Source organism: Seriola lalandi, unplaced genomic scaffold (assembly GCF_002814215.2).
Source record: "Seriola lalandi dorsalis isolate HSWRI2012SDOR001 ecotype SW California unplaced genomic scaffold, Sedor1 jcf7180002054573, whole genome shotgun sequence".
NCBI classification, from domain to species: domain Eukaryota; kingdom Metazoa; phylum Chordata; class Actinopteri; order Carangiformes; family Carangidae; genus Seriola; species Seriola lalandi.
This window is the reverse complement of record NW_019525126.1, coordinates 1,307,207-1,323,289: the sequence shown is the minus strand read 5'-3', so window position 1 is coordinate 1,323,289 and position 16,083 is coordinate 1,307,207. Positions and strand designations below refer to the sequence as shown.

The window sequence follows — 16,083 nt, the reverse complement described above, 5'->3', positions numbered from 1 at the left end:
ACCACAGTCTGTGGTGTCTTCTCCCTCAAGGCCTGGCTGGCAGCCCATGAAGCACCGGTAGGAGCCGATGGTGTTCTCGCAGCGCCAGGTACCACACACTGAGCCTCCAAACTCTTTGCACTCATCCTGGTCTGTGGAAAGAGAGAGAGACAGATGTTGGTTAGTGACTGACAAACAGAGGCACAAACACAACCACATGTGCAATCAGACTCTAACACGGACACACGCACCCCCGCACACACAGTATTATTCCCTCCACTGCTCCTCAGCTTCAAGCGTAATGGCTGTACAGCAGAAGTCGGCCAGGGGGCCTGTGGTGTAGCTGTCCTCAGTAAACGCAGCAGGCAACAGGAGTGGCCAAGAACAATATTATCACAGCAACTAAAGAACTTGTGAAGGAGCTAAAGGGAGACGTTCCAGAGGGAGAAACACCTCCTGCTCACAATGGGGTCATTCATACTTCCCTCGGGAGAGAGGGAGTTCAGGGCTCCAGCCACGTAATCCAGGCACCCCTCAGTCCTGAAGCTATGGAGGAAAAACCTCTAAGCCAGGCTTGGACACTTTCACTGGAGCCCAGTCCCGACTGGCTATAGATAATCAATTATATCCAACTGTACGCCTCAGCCGAAATGCAGCATGATGATCAAACAGCTAACGCTGACATGTTGGTTTGCTCAGAGAGAAGAAACTTCAGGGCAGAGTTTGGGGTCAATCATCACTATGACATATACAACAGGATATTGTACGAGAGTTTCATTCCGTCTTACCTTCACAGTCGGCCGTGTCGGCGTTGAACTTGAAACCAGCCTCACACAAGCACAAGAAAGAGCCATCAGTGTTGAGACAGTTCCCCCGAATGCACACGTTGTCTTTGCTGCATTCGTCCACATCTAAGGCAGAGAGAAGGGCAAAAGAAAGACGGACTAATTAAGAGAGATAACTTGGGTTGAGATTTGTTACATATTGATTATCATTAAATATCCCCATATATCCTCTGCCTTCATTCAATCCACAGGGAAAATCGCTCCTTTTCATAAGTAGCACAAAAAGAATGTGTAATCAAGCGCTTGTCTGAACACAAGATGCATGGGCCATTTGGAGCACTTATCGGTGTACTGGCAAACAGGAAACAAGGGGAGAAAAAACCTCTACCTCAGCTTTTCAGGCTGAGAACATTTCCCTCCGACTCGTAAGAATTAATAATGAACGCTATATGCTTGATTACCTGTAGATTGGTGGATAATTGCAGCATTACAACATAATTTATACGGTACTTGGACCTGGGGTAAAAGGTGGAAGAAAAGGCAGGAAAGCGGAGAGAAAATTAATCAAAGCCTGTCTTCCTTTCCCAACCTTTGATAATCAGATGAATCTTTCAGAGACGACAAGGTAAACACCCATTTGCAAAAGATAGGGAAGGGGGAAAAAAATCAATGCTCCAGACTATATGTAAACACATAAATATGCTGTGACTGGATATCTTTGGAGTTGATTCAAGGGCTTCAAAGCCTGTATTGAAAGGCAGAGCAAGTCTATGGCACAACCTGATGATTTGGATTAAGTTTAGATGTGTTTCAGTCTGCTGTCAGTCCTTTAGTATGTGTGTTCTGTTTTTGCTGAAAGACTGGCCAGGTTGAGGCCAAGCATCATTTTGGCCTCACCTGACTAAACCCTGCTTTCATTCCCATAAACTCACGTACCCTCATCTTCCCTTCACCTTCCCCTGCAGGCTCATGTCAGAGGGGTCTGGCTTTCTTTGTGTCAGCACTGTACACACAATGGCAGACTGCAAGAAAATATACGACAACTGCTGATTTATAGGATAATTAGAGCCCTGTATTTGTTGTGGCAAGCAGCCAAAGTACCTGATGCAGGCTGGGCAGTTTGCTTAGAGTCTGTGGACTATATCTAAGGTACTCCAAGGCCAAAACCCTCAGTGGAAGAATGTCCCTGTGCAAGGAGGGACCCAAGTCCTCTTACCCTCAGCCATTACAGCACCAAGCCAGGGTCTCACAGGGTCCTGGACCAGGAGATCCAACCCTACCTGCATCATATCATGACAGGATATTTCACTGCCAGACAGCCCTCTATTTATTTAACTTCACCTCTTACCCACAACACCCAGCAGAAATAACACTGATCCAATTCTGACATCCTAGCCAAAGTTATTTCATGTATTTTGACAGCGAATGCTCCGGTTTGTTGAAAAGAAAAGTCTTCCTTTGCTGATGATCAGGCTACATTTTTTTCCCCCCATCACTGTGACCAGAGGGTCATTGGGTGCGGCTGGAATAACATCAAACTGATGTCCGAGCTGAGAGCGAGTGAGCTGAGACAGTTGATGAGGACATGGTCCATTACACAGAAAGGCTAGCCTGAGCACCCATGCCAGGGGTCCCAGGCCTGGCCTCAGCACCCAGGGCAGCATGGTTAGGACACTCTGTCTGTCAGCCTGCCTGCACTGAATGAAGAAACGTGTCCAAGCCAACAAGGTTACTGTAAAATGACTTGAGCAATATGTGCTAAAAACCATTATTACATTATTACCAACTTTCTCCATTTTTGACTCTGCCTCACCCAATTACACAAAGCCCATAAAATTCATCTAAAAAATAATCTCCCATTGCTGTTACTGTTCATGCTGCAGTGTGTTACTGCACCTTGGCAGCCGGTCCTTCCATCAATGGTGGTATATCCATCAGGACAGATGCATGAGTAGGAGCCCTCAGTGTTCAGACAGTCTCCTTCTCCGCAGATTCCCACGATGGTTAAACACTCATTGATATCTGTCACACACAAGCACAAACATACACACACCGCTGTGTCAAGATGCCAATATGAGGTAAGCCACTAGAAATGGTTAACCACTAATGATGTTTTATGTGTCACATGATCCACAGTACATACAGTATGTGTGTGTGTGTGTGTGTGTGTGTGTGTGTGTGTGTGTGTGTGTGTGTGTATGTGTATGTGCGTGTCTACATATATATATACATATATATATATATACCTCTGCAGGACGTCCCATCCACCAGCTCCAGACCAGCAGGGCAGGAGCAGCTATAAGAACCGTCGCTGTTGGTGCACTGGCCTCCGAGACACAGGCTAGTGTCATCACATTCGTTCACATCTGTATTGACACATACACAGACGTCATCGGCATGACACATTCACACCAGCTGTAAATCACTGGGTCTCACTTCAAATTTGCCCAAGTTTTGTCATATGGATGAAGAGCTTCCAGACCACAGTGAACATGTCAGAAAAGTCATGCATCATCTACATCAGCGAGTAATGACTTATTCTTACTATAGCGCGTTGGAACAGATGACTGTGAAATGGATTGCGCAGCCATCGTAAATTTCAATGACCACAGCGAACCAGTCACTGTACCGTACCTTCACATGAGAGCCCATTGGGCGCCACCGTGAAGCCTGGGTCGCAGGACATGCAGGAGAAGGAGCCTTCTGTGTTGGTGCAAACACCCGTGGGGCACACACCTGGGGTTTGGCACTCATCGATGTCTGAGAGACAGAAGAAGAAGAAGGGGGAAAGGTTAGCTATAGGTTATCATACTAAGTAAAGGGACCTCTAAAGAGTCCACTTTTTGATAATTCACTCTCTTATCTGTTAAAAACTGTTAATGGCTTGGTGTGACTCAGCCAAACATAAAGTAAGAAAAGCCCTCTTTATTAGATCGCACTGACAGTGTTTTATTAAAAAGAGTGGAAAGATAAGTATGCAGGATGGTCACTGAATCCAAAACAGCAAGCTATTACAGGTGGCGTATAATTACTGTATCTACAAACAGTCACTGGCTCGCTGTTATGTGATCATTGGAAATTCCTTGAGCCGGTACAGATTGTATTTCTTACAGAGAAAATAGTGCGGGCCATTGTTAAGTGATTGAGACGGCTCGGTTTTGCCTTTGGGTGAACAGAGCGAGTTCAACAGGGCGAGCTCGCTGCAGTACATGGAAGGCAGGGGAGTGGTTGACTTCATTTCAAATTAAGCCCTTAATATTTTCCATGGCATCAGAGACATCCATTAAAATCCTATCAGAGGCCGACTTGGACTCGGGCTTGTTTTGTAAAACTTTTTCCCAGAGCAAAGACACATATCAGTGGGGGATCTTCCTCTCGGGCTACATCCACACTTCCACTGAAAAACACACCGCGGTATATATGACTAACTGAGGCCATGTTTGAATCCATTTAAATAATCATTCCTTTTCTGCTTCCCATGAAGTCATGACAGATATAACCTCCCTGGATTCGTCAAAGCAGCCGTTTCGCTGCATTGATCTCATAAATCATGTCATGACAAATTACAGAGTACTGTAAAGATTTTCTGTAATCATGTTCTAGGTCTAACTTGGTCCTCTATTACTGTGGTCTACTGTAACTTTGGTCCAATGTTCACGATAGTGGCAGCTAAAGCTTTCCTAAGTCAGGTAGGTAAATACATTATGCTGTCTTACCCTCACAGCTGTATCCGTCCTCAGTCAGTTGCATGCCGGCTCCACAGCCCCTGCAGGTGTAGGATCCCGGGGTGTTCAAGCACAGCTGGCCTGGGCACGCGTTAGGCACCGAGCACTCATCCACATCTGGGCACAGATACACAGACGCATCATAGCACAGATTATCATCTCTGGCTTCAAATAAATAAAGCCCGCCAGTTGTAATCAGTTAGATCAGTAATCACTGGAACATGGAATTACAAATGTCGACACCTCTGTCTTTTTAGCTGAGCTCTCTGCAGGACATTCGCCTGACATCATCCTGTTCTATTTGAGGGCTGGTGTCTCATTGTGTTGAGCAAGGATTAAATGAGCGGTGCCAGAGGCGGAGGGGTCCAGGATCCAGCTATGATGTGATGTCTAGAAGGAGTATTTTGGGATTTTGAGCACAGATGAAGGGGCTTTTAGTCCAAGCTGTCACACCTGATGCTGTTTACATACAACCTACCCCAGCTGGAGAAGATGTTCCAGAGAGCTGGCACATTCACCCTTAACCGCAGCTTTGATGGGTATTAAAGCATGATCTGGCATGCTTGAATAGAAGGGGCTACACACACCTGTGTTCAAGCTTACAAACATAACAAAGCACATTCCTGCACAAACACAGACAATAGCCTCACCATCACACTGTTGTCCATCCTCAGAGACTCTGAAACCGGGTTGACAGACGATACATGTGAAGGAACCCCCTGTGTTTGTACATGTTCCCTGGGGGCATGTAGTGGGCAGCGCACACTCATCAATATCTGGCGTGAAACAACATACACTGTTAGATATTCTCTGCAGGACTGGGATGTCTCTGCAGCCAAGACAAAAGCTCCAAGTTCACAAAGAAAGGCAAGAAGGACTTTCACCACCAGTTCTATGAGTCTGAATTTAAGATACATGTGATGTTACGCAGAGTTCCTTTCAGAGGAGTGGTGTGTAATAAACCAACCTTCGCAGAGCTCCCCGTCATAAGATACTGTGTACCCTGTAGGGCAGTTCTCACAGGTGTAAGAGCCTTCTGAGTTTAGACAGATCCCGTTGGCACAGGTAGACAGGGACTGGCATTCATCAATATCTGAGGGAAACACATGCAGATCAGCACAGACATCTCTACAAGACTGGATAATACGTGGAGGGAATTCAGTTCGGCAAAGGAGTTTTAATGGCGAGTTGACAAACTGCCCCGATGTGTTGAGTGAGTCATTAAATAGTTGAAACAGCACTAGAGATTTATACTGAACGAGCCGTAGACTGGATTTACCTTCACACCTCTGCCGGCCTTGAGACACTCTGTAGCCAGCCTTACACCTGGTGCAGGTGTAGGATCCCTCCGTGTTGGCACACACTCCGCCCAGACACAAGTCAGCCTGGGCACACTCATCCACATCTGACAACAAAAAGAGCAAATTCGCCACAGATGGGCAGACAAATCATCACTATCTAAAACGATCAAAAAGTGCAGTTTAGTGGAAATCATTAGACAGCAGATTTCATACCTTCACATCTCAGTCCATCAACAGATGGTCCGAACCCAGGCCTGCAGTTCTGGCAAGTGTAGGAACCTGCTGTGTTGATGCAAATTCCCGCAGGGCATGCATTACCAGTTGCGCACTCATTGACATCTAACAAAAAGAAACAATTTGCAGACATTATGCTGCTGTCGAGAGAGCTCCGCGAGCAGAGTATGCAGTGATGAGTTACACCCTACATAGATAATCCTTTGCAGACCTTCACAAGCTTTGCTGTCTGAGGTGACTTGGTAACCATGGTTACAGGTGCATTTGTGGGTGCCATCCAGATTGACACAGCGGCCGTGGAGACAGACTCCCGGGAGCACACACTCATCCACATCTGGGGAGAAGATAGAGAGGATAAAAAAGGGGGCCTCAGAAAATAAAGACAACTGCTAACTCTTTGTAGCCTCTTTATGAATCTTCAATGGTGCCGCAAGGCTTCTGTAGTAGCACTGTGGAGAACTATTCACAGAGCTCTTACTTTGAACTGGGACGTTAATAATGTCTGACTGATCTCCTGACAGATAGTTACCTTGGCAAATGTTGTCCGGTGAGAGTTGGTAGCCTTGGAAACAGTTGCACCTATAGGAGCCCTCAGTGTTGACACACCTACCATGACCGCACATCGTTTGGTTCAAGCACTCGTTTACATCTGAGGACAGAAGGGATCAGGATAGGACACATGAATGGGAATATGATTTTAGGTTTTATCCTGTCACAATTACACTGTGATTAAACAAAGCATTGAAAATTTTCATCAAAAACATCCAACAGCAACAATGCCCCAGTTGCTCTGGGTAATCCACTGATATCACTGTTAGCAGATTTCTGAGGAACTGTTTCTTTAGTAGAAAGTCGTTCCAACGGAAACAGCGAGCAGCGGAGAAAGAAATGTCACTGTTACATACAGTATAAATCTTCACAAACCAAGTTTACCTTCAGAGACCTGAAAAAAGGAACCTCCAAACATGGAAAAAGGACTACCTGTATGGCTCACTGGCACCACTGAAGGGAAGTAAAAAAAAATGTGTATTTTAATTTGGGTGAGATTAGATTAGATTATAAGATTAAGTGTAAAATGCAAGCTTGATGATCCCCGTGACAAAAGTGAGCTTTTGCAGCAGGAGGCATTAAGATACAGAAAATAACAATTAAGACCTGTGCACAAACTAAGGGCTGTGTAAGCACATTACAGCAGTAAAGGGGAAACAATCACAGTGTAATTAGTGTGCAAAATGACTGCAAACAGCAGTCATTAAATTACATCAGTGCACAGACCCAAACCTCTTTTACTATTTGCAGCAGTAGCTGTCTTTTCCACTTCATGAGTCAGAACAGTTGACCCAGGAATTATGTGGAAAACCTCATGCAGAAATAATGTTTTATAGTGGAATTTACCAAGTGTTAACAATGGCAAGTTTTTCAGGTCTCATGAAGGTGCAGAGAGACAAGGCAACTGAGGTCTGATTATGTGAGTGTAAGAGACGGAGAGGGAGACAGTAAAAGAGGAAGGGGAAGGGGGAGAGGAAGGAAAAGTATTTGTCTACAACGGAGGTGGAGAGAGGACGTTACAGAGAGGTGATAGAGATTCTGAAACAGAGCTCACACAGTGAAAACACAGCGAGAGAGTCACAGACTGGGTTTTGTTTGCCTAGCCACGGGCACTGCCAGACGTCTGTCAGTGTGGCCCGATGCTTTGTTTCTGCAATCATCCGGCATCTCTCAGGCCTCCGCGATAAGCCTTGACAAGGGAATGGAGCTGTTTTCTCTATCACACCAGCAATTAGGCTTATCCACGATTCGGCCAATTGGGCCCAAACTACTGAGCTACCGTCAATTGACTGAAGCGAATACTGGAAACCCAGCACTCATGTTGCCTGTTTTATGTGACTCCCACAGCGCCAGACGTATACTGCGGGGCTGTGAGTGCTGCCTGTGTGGATGTTCAGAGTAAAAATATTTACCTCCAGTGTTATCCCTCATTTACCAGGTTCCTCTAAGTTACTATTTATACCCCACAGATGTACAGGGAACGAATAATACTAGTGGACTGACAAACACAAAGTAGCTGAAGTGGTGTTTTCTTTGGAGGCAAGGAAATCATGAGACTTTAAACGAGGGCACCAGTGAGAAATCGATTATAAAGAACTCCAAAGTACTATTAAAGCTGATTTCCGTGTTTTTCATCCCCATTTGGTCGTTTAGGTTTTCACATTTCTGGAACCCTTATTGCAGGAGTTTAGGTTTCCAAACAAATTAAAGGGGTGCACGGTCTTAAAGAGGGGATGTGGTAAGTAACACCAGTCAGGCTGTTATATAACTTTCAGGCTGGAAGCTGCTAGCGCGTTAGCTTCAAAAACACACATCAAATGCAGTTTTTCCACCATTTGTGTATTCAAAGCTAATAATCTGCAGCAAGAGTTTTACAGCAGACCACGGCAACACTATGGATGACTGGGAGAATTTGTTTGCGTATCGAGACCTCTTCACTGTGGGGAATTGACCGTCTGACCTCCTCATACATCTCCTGTGACTGCTCAGTCCTCTCACCTAGCTCAGCAGTGGTAATAAAGCCGTGCTGGCCTCCACCGGGCCCAAGAGTACAGTGGCCGGAGCTCTCCAACAATAATACGCTGTTTGTTCAAGGCTGTGGCCAAGAGAAAATATTTGGACTCTCCCAAATTGAAGTATTATAAACAATCTTTTTACGGGGGCCAGTGATATCGAAAGATCAGCAATAACACGGTGAATGTGTTTAAACAATATTGGGGATATGCAGAGGCTGCTGGGTGGAGAAGCTGATATATCATACGTGGAAACACTGAATGGAGAGAGAAGGTGGGGGGCTGTTGCTACGCCCACAATCACTGTGGTTTCGGGCTGTCATGTGGGCTCAGTAGTGGTCCACGCTGGACTTAGAACATCCAATATGAACTTTTGAAGCATAAAATAAAATCTATTCTATAAAAATCAACAGTCTGAGTCCCTTTGAGCAAAAAGCTCAGCTCATTGAAACTAATTCAGCTCACGCTATTAGGTGAACGGTGCTGCATCCCAGCCTGTCAACAGGTCTTTAATGGCACGGCTCGTTGCCATGACGCCTTGGTTATTTTTGGTGATGCCAACCGGGAGCAGCACTTTCATTTACGTAAATGTTACCTAAGACGGGAAGCTTTTTAGAGCGTAAGAGGGAAAACCCCGAGGAGCGTGCGTAGTGGTGGTGGTGGTGCTGCTGCTGCTATGATGGGGTGTGGGGTTGCCTTACCCACACATCTTTCACTGACAGGCCTGAAGCCCGGGCCGCAGGCCTGGCACTGGAAGGAGCCGAGAGTGTTGACGCAGACGCCGTCAGGACAGGAGCTGGGATCCCTGCACTCGTCCACATCTGCTCAGGGAGGAGGTGGGACACAAAAATAATAATTTGAATTAGTTGTTACTGAAACAATGTGCACATGCATGGAAGAAAGGGTATAAGGTTAAAAATGCTAATATATACAAGCACACAATCGCTCTGTCACGAACTGAGCATAGCTCTCTCATAGTTTTATTCCTGGCTTCGATTAGAGGAAAATACATGTGTTTTGTTACTGGGCTACACATTAACTCATGGCAGCAAACAAATAGGTCTGGCTAGGATTGTGTGTGTTATAAGAGCTTGACTGTGTCCGTAGATGCTTGTGCGTGTGTGTATGCATGTCACCTTCGCACAGGCCTCTCCAAGACTTGGCGTAGCCACTGTTGCATTCACAGGTGTAAGATCCTTCTGTGTTGACACATTTGCCATTCTGGCACTTGTTGGGCATGCTGCACTCGTTAATGTCTGCCAGTTTGAATGAGAACCAAGGAGAACGGAAAAGAAAGTGACTATTGTGTTCCACAGCATTAATTGGGGCAGGATGCTTTTTAAATGAACAGCGCTGACAGACAAATACTTGTGGGGCTCTAACAGAGAGTCAGAAAGCTAACAGCAGCCCATGGTGACTTTCATCCCCTGGAAACATTAGATCTCTTGCCGTTTTGCTCGGGTTGTGTCTCACCTTGACAGAACTTCCTGTTCTGGGTGATCACTTGGCTGTAGCCGCTGTGGCACTGACAGGTGTAGGAGCCATAGCTGTTTACACAGCGGCCCTTCCCTTCACATGGGTCCTCGTCACACTCATTCACATCTGCCATGGGAGACAGAGAAAGAAGGTAAAGACAGAGAAGGAGAGTAGAAAAGGTCGAATGCAACATCATATTGCAGTTCCATTTCACCAGCAGCCTCAAGACCATGCACTTTCCAGGCCCTCACTTTGGAGCTCCTCTACTATACAGGCATTCCTCAGTGATGGGCCTGAGCCCAGCCGGGTGGAGCAGAGGCTCAGGCCAAGGCCTTCAATGTGAGGTAAGGGATCACAGCACTGTGGCAGCTCTTTGGACGGCCTGTACGCTGTTGTCAGGCATCACGGAACAGGTCAACATAAACAAACGGATCCCTTTCATTTTGGCTCGCTTAATTTCTCAAGGCTTCTGTGCCGTGTAATGTTTGGTGTTGAAGACTTGCTTGCACTGTGATGATGATAGACGGAGCCGATGGGGCCTGTGGTGTCAGCATGTGTGTGTCTGTGTGCCCCTCCTTCTCTCTGAGCGTCCCACCGTTACCCCTGTCTTATTCCATCTCCCTCTCTCTCCCGTCGTTGCTTACCAATGCAGTTGGTCTGCAGCGCACTGAGCTTGAATCCTGGTTCACACTGGCAGGTGTAGCCCGTCTGCACAGGAATACATTTCCCATGACCACATATGGTGGGGGTGGTGGCACATTTGTCAACACCTATAACAAAAGCCACAGAGATGTGCACAGTTATTACTCAGAATGCAGACGAGGATTTTTGTGACCTAAGGTTACACAACATTACAGGCACTGTAAAAAATAAAAAAGCACATTCCAGGAACACATGTTGTTCTCCATTGGAAGCCATCTTGCTGTTTTATAGGTGGGGTTTTGGATGAGAGGACAGGTTTTACAGCACCGTAGTGTTCTAACAGGTGGTATGGAGCGTTTACAAAGGGGTCGTCGAGAAACAGGTCATGCACAGTAGAGCCTGACATTAGTGTTGTTCTTGTCTTTTTCCATCCGAATGGACTGTGGTAAAACAAAGACACTCAACTGGGACCCTGAGGAGGGAAAATCTAACTACAGAATGTCTTTTTCTGTAGGATTATTGTAAATTCTCCTCACCTCCTTAACCTTCCAATTGTGCTTCACCTCCCTCTCTCTGTCACACGCACACATTTTCACTCTGTCTTTCCCTTCTTCCCGCATTTGTCATAAATCTGGCCCCTGTCCACTCAGGATAGCTTCCCCTTCCAAGAGGCACACTCTTTCTTGGTTTTTTGCCCTCTCACCCTCTGTGCAGTGCCGCATCTTCAAGCCAACTTGGCTTGGAGAAAAGGGGTCAAATAAAAGCATAATGCAAGCTCTCCACAGCTTTACTCTGGGTCAGCCTGCAAAAATGCCTCATGAGAAATGTCGCTGTTTGCCAGCAGTTGACAGAGAACATAAAAAATGAAGAATTCAGTTTCATGCTGTTCTTGCGCATGGTTGTCCTACAGCCCCATACCCACCTGGTGATTTTAGATTTGCATCCAGTGTAATAACGTGATTTACATCAGTTATTTCCATTTATTTCATTCTGCTGCCCATATTTTACTCTGTTCTGACAGTGATTTCGTCATTTTGGGATTGGGTTATTGCTGGCAAAGTCTGTTTTTTTTCAGGAAGCAAGATAGCTAGCTGAGCTTAACTGTTGCTATCTTTGGAGACTGCAGCCGAGACGAGCTTCAGCGGTCGTCGCTGCTGCAGATTGAGATAGGCCTGGAGAGAATAAGTGCCGTGTTTGTCCTTGTTGTTGACTGCTTTCTCTTTTAGACCTCTAATCTTTTCTCTGAACGCAGAGTTTCTTTTTATCTGGAGCATCAGTAACTTTTCTTGGATGCTTCTGAGGTATTTCTGCCATTGGCTCTGCCATTACTCCATTGCTACAATTTCTCCCCTCCTCAGCTCTGGCAAACCAATCATTGCTGCTCGACGTAAAATGCATCACTACTGATGCTCCAACACAGAAATGTCGCCACAGACACCAGATTTAAAACTGGTATACAGCGAAATACAGAGATTTACCTGCTGTTGATAGGCTTAATCAGCATTGTGTGGGCTCATTTGGCAATGGCTTGAATGTCACAAATGTAAATTTACATGTAAAAGTCCTGCACCCCAGCTTTAATGAACAAACTTATAGCACTAAAAGTTTTCAAAAAGGGTTTTTTCTGTATTTTGATGTGTCACTTTCTGCATTCAGTTAACACCAGGTCACATGTTTTACCTGTGACTGAGTCTGTTGGGGTCGTTTCCTTCGAATCTGGCATCAGGTCGACGATGGAGGAGTCTGGAGAAGTCTCTGTGAAGAGGGATTGAGGGAGTGTGAATACAAAGAACCAATAACGCCGTCTCACAAAGTAAATTATCACGCTCCACAACCATTGCGATACACTGCTTGTTTTCCCAACCACTACTGCCTTAGCTGTCACTCACTGGGCAGCTGTATAAAAATGATCTACTCTTTTCTCCGAGCTAAAAACAGTACAATGACCAAAATAAATCAAGCAGACTTAAAGAATGAAGGGGACCTTCAGACTTTAATGTCAATGTTTTCACTGGCGTGAAGGCAGAGCAGACAAGGACTGAGACCGCCACCGCTGTGCAGGAGCGAGCAATTTATAGAAAACACATCACGTCTGTGCCTGACTGAAACTACTATTGGCTTTTAAGCTTAGAGATACTAAATAAAACCACAAGAGGCCTTAAACAGCAGTGTTGAGGCACTTGTGAAGGGTGAACATGTGTTATATGATCTGTGCAAGTAAAGCCAAGAAAAAAAATACCTGGATATTTCAGTGGTGAGTCAGTCACAACAGCTGGCTGAAAAACAAGCAAATATTACTTGTCAAAAAAGGATTTTGCTTATGTTCTTCATTGCAGCGTTCATATTCATACAGTATCTCTGCTTTTGTCATCATATTTAGTGCTAATTAGGAGTGTTTATCTACCAAAATATGGTCTGAATAAGTTATATAATCAAAACAAACTCTCCAGCTGAAATAGCTAGAGTATATCGTCTTAAGACAAACATTTCAAAAGCCAAGACAGGGAGGGAGAACTTACCGGGCTCAGAATTTCCATATCTAACACCAGACAGAGAGAAGAGGAAAAGTTTATCAGTAGCAAAAGTTGACATTCTGTTCATATTAACAAGCACCGTTACTGACTACAAACAACATACACAAAAAAACCTGTGTTCTCTTTAAGTACTTGACTTGCAACTTTGGAGGTGTTTCATTCAAATAAAACAAAGCTCACGGTACATTTATCCTCTAAGCCTAACAGAGAAAGTTGTAGTTGCAGTGCAGACTACTGGCCGAGGAAAAATGCAAAGAGAGACAAGGAAACAGATATCTCTCATAATGAAGACAAAAATCCCTAAATATTTACAGAATTGTCTCCTGACATAAATCAAAATGTCGTAGCTGTGCCAGTAAGGTATCTTGCAAGCATTAAATCAGGAAGATACATTTGCAGAAAAGCCTGAGGATTTAGATGTATGGCCAACGTGGATTACTTGTGTGCATTGCTGTGATGCTCACAGGGGGTTTCCGTTTGATGGATGGCGAACGTGAGTACTCCGAATATGTTCGGTGTTGGATCGAGCATTTATTTGTGGAGCTCAAAACATCCTGTTGATGTTTGGATTCTTAAAAAAGAAGCTAATCCATTTACATCCTGCAGAAAAAAATTCATATTGTGTAATCCCTCAGCTGCCCTGCATTGTTTATGCCATGGGTTGTGGTAAAAATATTCAAGTGGTTAAGTGAATACCATGTTTGGAGAACTCTGAAGCATGAGTGCATAATATGTACAGAACCTTCAGCAGCAACAACTTTTTTACCATTCAGAGTAAACATTTATCAACGTAAAAGACAACTTGGCAGAGGTTTCATGTACCAAACCTTTTATTCTCACCTTCCGGCTGTGTAGGTGTCTCTCTGTCTGGGTGAGAGGGATGGAGAGGCTGCTGTGGAGTCAGAGGGTACTGGGGTGCTTCTGGTGTCTCAGGGTACTCAGGGTACTGGGGCACTTGCGGTGTCTGTGGGTAGATGGGGAAATGTGGCCTGCTGGGCAACGGCAGTGAAGGCTGGGAGGATGGAGGCTGAGGATAAGTGGGACTCTGCTCCTCCCATGATACTCCTGTGCTCTGTAGATCATCTTCTTCCAGCTGTCTGAGAGAAATCTGCACATCTGAGCGCGAGTAGGTATATCCGTGACCAGCTGGGCAGATCTCCTTGAAATGATCTGGAGGGAAGGAAACACATCAGCGAACAATGAGCCACAGAAAACATCTCCTTTTTATCATGCTCGCTGACTCCTAAAGCTAACGTCAAACGCTGCCAGAGTGTAATTGTGGCTCATATTTCTGTCTGATGTTCACTGCAATACCATAAGCCATCCGTGTAATACTGTTATGTTGAGCATGCTGTGCTTTACTGTGTGCTGTGAATGAGAGGGGTCGGGTTTCGTCTATTGCTGCAGAACTAGCGACCTGGCAAGCCAGTGACAGCTGTCACAGAGGGCTACCAGGGAGGGGATTTGGAGAGATTGGGGGATCTCCGCAAACAAACAGACACAAGCACTCCAGTGGGGGAAGTAGAAGATCATGTAATACTGACTGACCTTTGAACTATTCAGTGTAGAGGCGTGTGAGTGAGAGGCTAATGGAGGATTGGCTGGTTACTTAAAAGGAGGGAGACTGCACCTCTTTGTGTCCGAGCCCAACAAACCTCAGCGATGGTGAATCCATTACAAGTGAGAAGCACTGTGTCCCCTACCTGACCTGAAACCAGCAACTCTATGCCAAAAGAGTCTGGAATAGAGATACGAGTAATGACAGATATGTGGTCGCTGTAAATGCTTGTGTAAATGCAGGAAATGTGGATACGATAAGCTACTGAATGATGAATTTAAAGTGGAGGGAAATAGGGCTCTATATGATCAGGAGCCACATCAGAGAATTAAATGTGGAATGAAAGTCAGTGAGCTCCTGTTACCTCCAAGTCACAAGAAACGGACCTGGCTGCTTCGTTCAGAGTGTGGCTCTAACAGCTTGTCAGGCCATACAAAAGCCAGCGTCCGAAATAATCAGAGGCTGTGTGTCTGTGTACTGTGTCAGTGCTGGCTGAGCAGCACCATGGAGGTCTGTGTCTGTGATATCTGATCTATGACAATCCCTATGAATCACTGGCCAGTACAGACACTCCATAAAACCAGCCTGTTTCTCTCCGAGACTTTGAAGATTAGATCGGTATGAAAAAAAAGTGAGATGACAACTACTTCCCATGTTTCACTTGGCCAAGCTATTTATTTCTGCTGTGAAGTTTTGCCGGTCTATTAGTGGGGTTTCTCTCTAGAGGTTGGAGTGATAACACAAGACTGACTCCCACTATTATGTAGCCTCCAAAATATGAAAACTGTTATGTTTTTGGTCCTTTTCCACTCCAAACACATTTGGTTATTTTGAACCGCTTTACATGCCTAGTAGAGAGCAAAATGGTGCCTAAGTGGTAAATATTCTTTGCCTGTGCTTTCACTATCATTGCTCACTCTTGCATAAGATTACATGTGACATTTTATATCTGCAAAAGCGTTTAACCCAGTGAAAAGTTCTTCAGAAAGTACAGTAAAAACCAGATAAGGACAGTTAAGTTTGCAGATGGATGGACGAGCGAAGCCGTGAGGAGAATTCGGATACATGCAGGAGCAGCACAGGGTAACTTTTGACTGTACCTGATCCTGGCAGAGGGCAGCGGTCACACCCAGAGCCCCAGCCCTTGCCCACTCGGCTGCAGCAGCAGATCTGCTTGGTAATGTGTTGAGCAAGCGGCAGAGAGCATGTGCCCGCTGACACCGACCGGTAGCACAGCGCCCTCAGGTCAGACACAGCTTTGTCCGCTGAGGAGAGAGTCGATACCATC

The 16,083-nt window shown here is 45.4% G+C and overlaps 1 protein-coding gene across 1 annotated transcript in view; it reads right to left on the bottom strand.

Moving 5' to 3' along the window:
- LOC111663175 (latent-transforming growth factor beta-binding protein 2) overlaps positions 1-16,083 on the bottom strand; it is an 84,819-nt gene that overhangs the window by 14,502 nt on the left and 54,234 nt on the right. The window contains exons 11-31 of the mRNA XM_023417266.2: positions 15,896-16,060; positions 14,078-14,407; positions 13,223-13,242; positions 12,943-12,979; positions 12,384-12,458; positions 10,706-10,831; positions 10,059-10,187; positions 9,722-9,841; positions 9,287-9,406; positions 6,554-6,673; positions 6,236-6,358; positions 6,004-6,129; positions 5,769-5,894; positions 5,457-5,582; positions 5,140-5,265; positions 4,481-4,606; positions 3,399-3,524; positions 3,011-3,130; positions 2,661-2,786; positions 768-890; positions 3-131 (exon numbers count right to left, since the gene is read on the bottom strand). Coding sequence (XP_023273034.1) covers positions 3-131; positions 768-890; positions 2,661-2,786; positions 3,011-3,130; positions 3,399-3,524; positions 4,481-4,606; positions 5,140-5,265; positions 5,457-5,582; positions 5,769-5,894; positions 6,004-6,129; positions 6,236-6,358; positions 6,554-6,673; positions 9,287-9,406; positions 9,722-9,841; positions 10,059-10,187; positions 10,706-10,831; positions 12,384-12,458; positions 12,943-12,979; positions 13,223-13,242; positions 14,078-14,407; positions 15,896-16,060 — 2,619 coding nt within the window. The remainder of the gene's footprint in view (positions 1-2; positions 132-767; positions 891-2,660; positions 2,787-3,010; positions 3,131-3,398; positions 3,525-4,480; positions 4,607-5,139; positions 5,266-5,456; positions 5,583-5,768; positions 5,895-6,003; positions 6,130-6,235; positions 6,359-6,553; positions 6,674-9,286; positions 9,407-9,721; positions 9,842-10,058; positions 10,188-10,705; positions 10,832-12,383; positions 12,459-12,942; positions 12,980-13,222; positions 13,243-14,077; positions 14,408-15,895; positions 16,061-16,083) is intronic.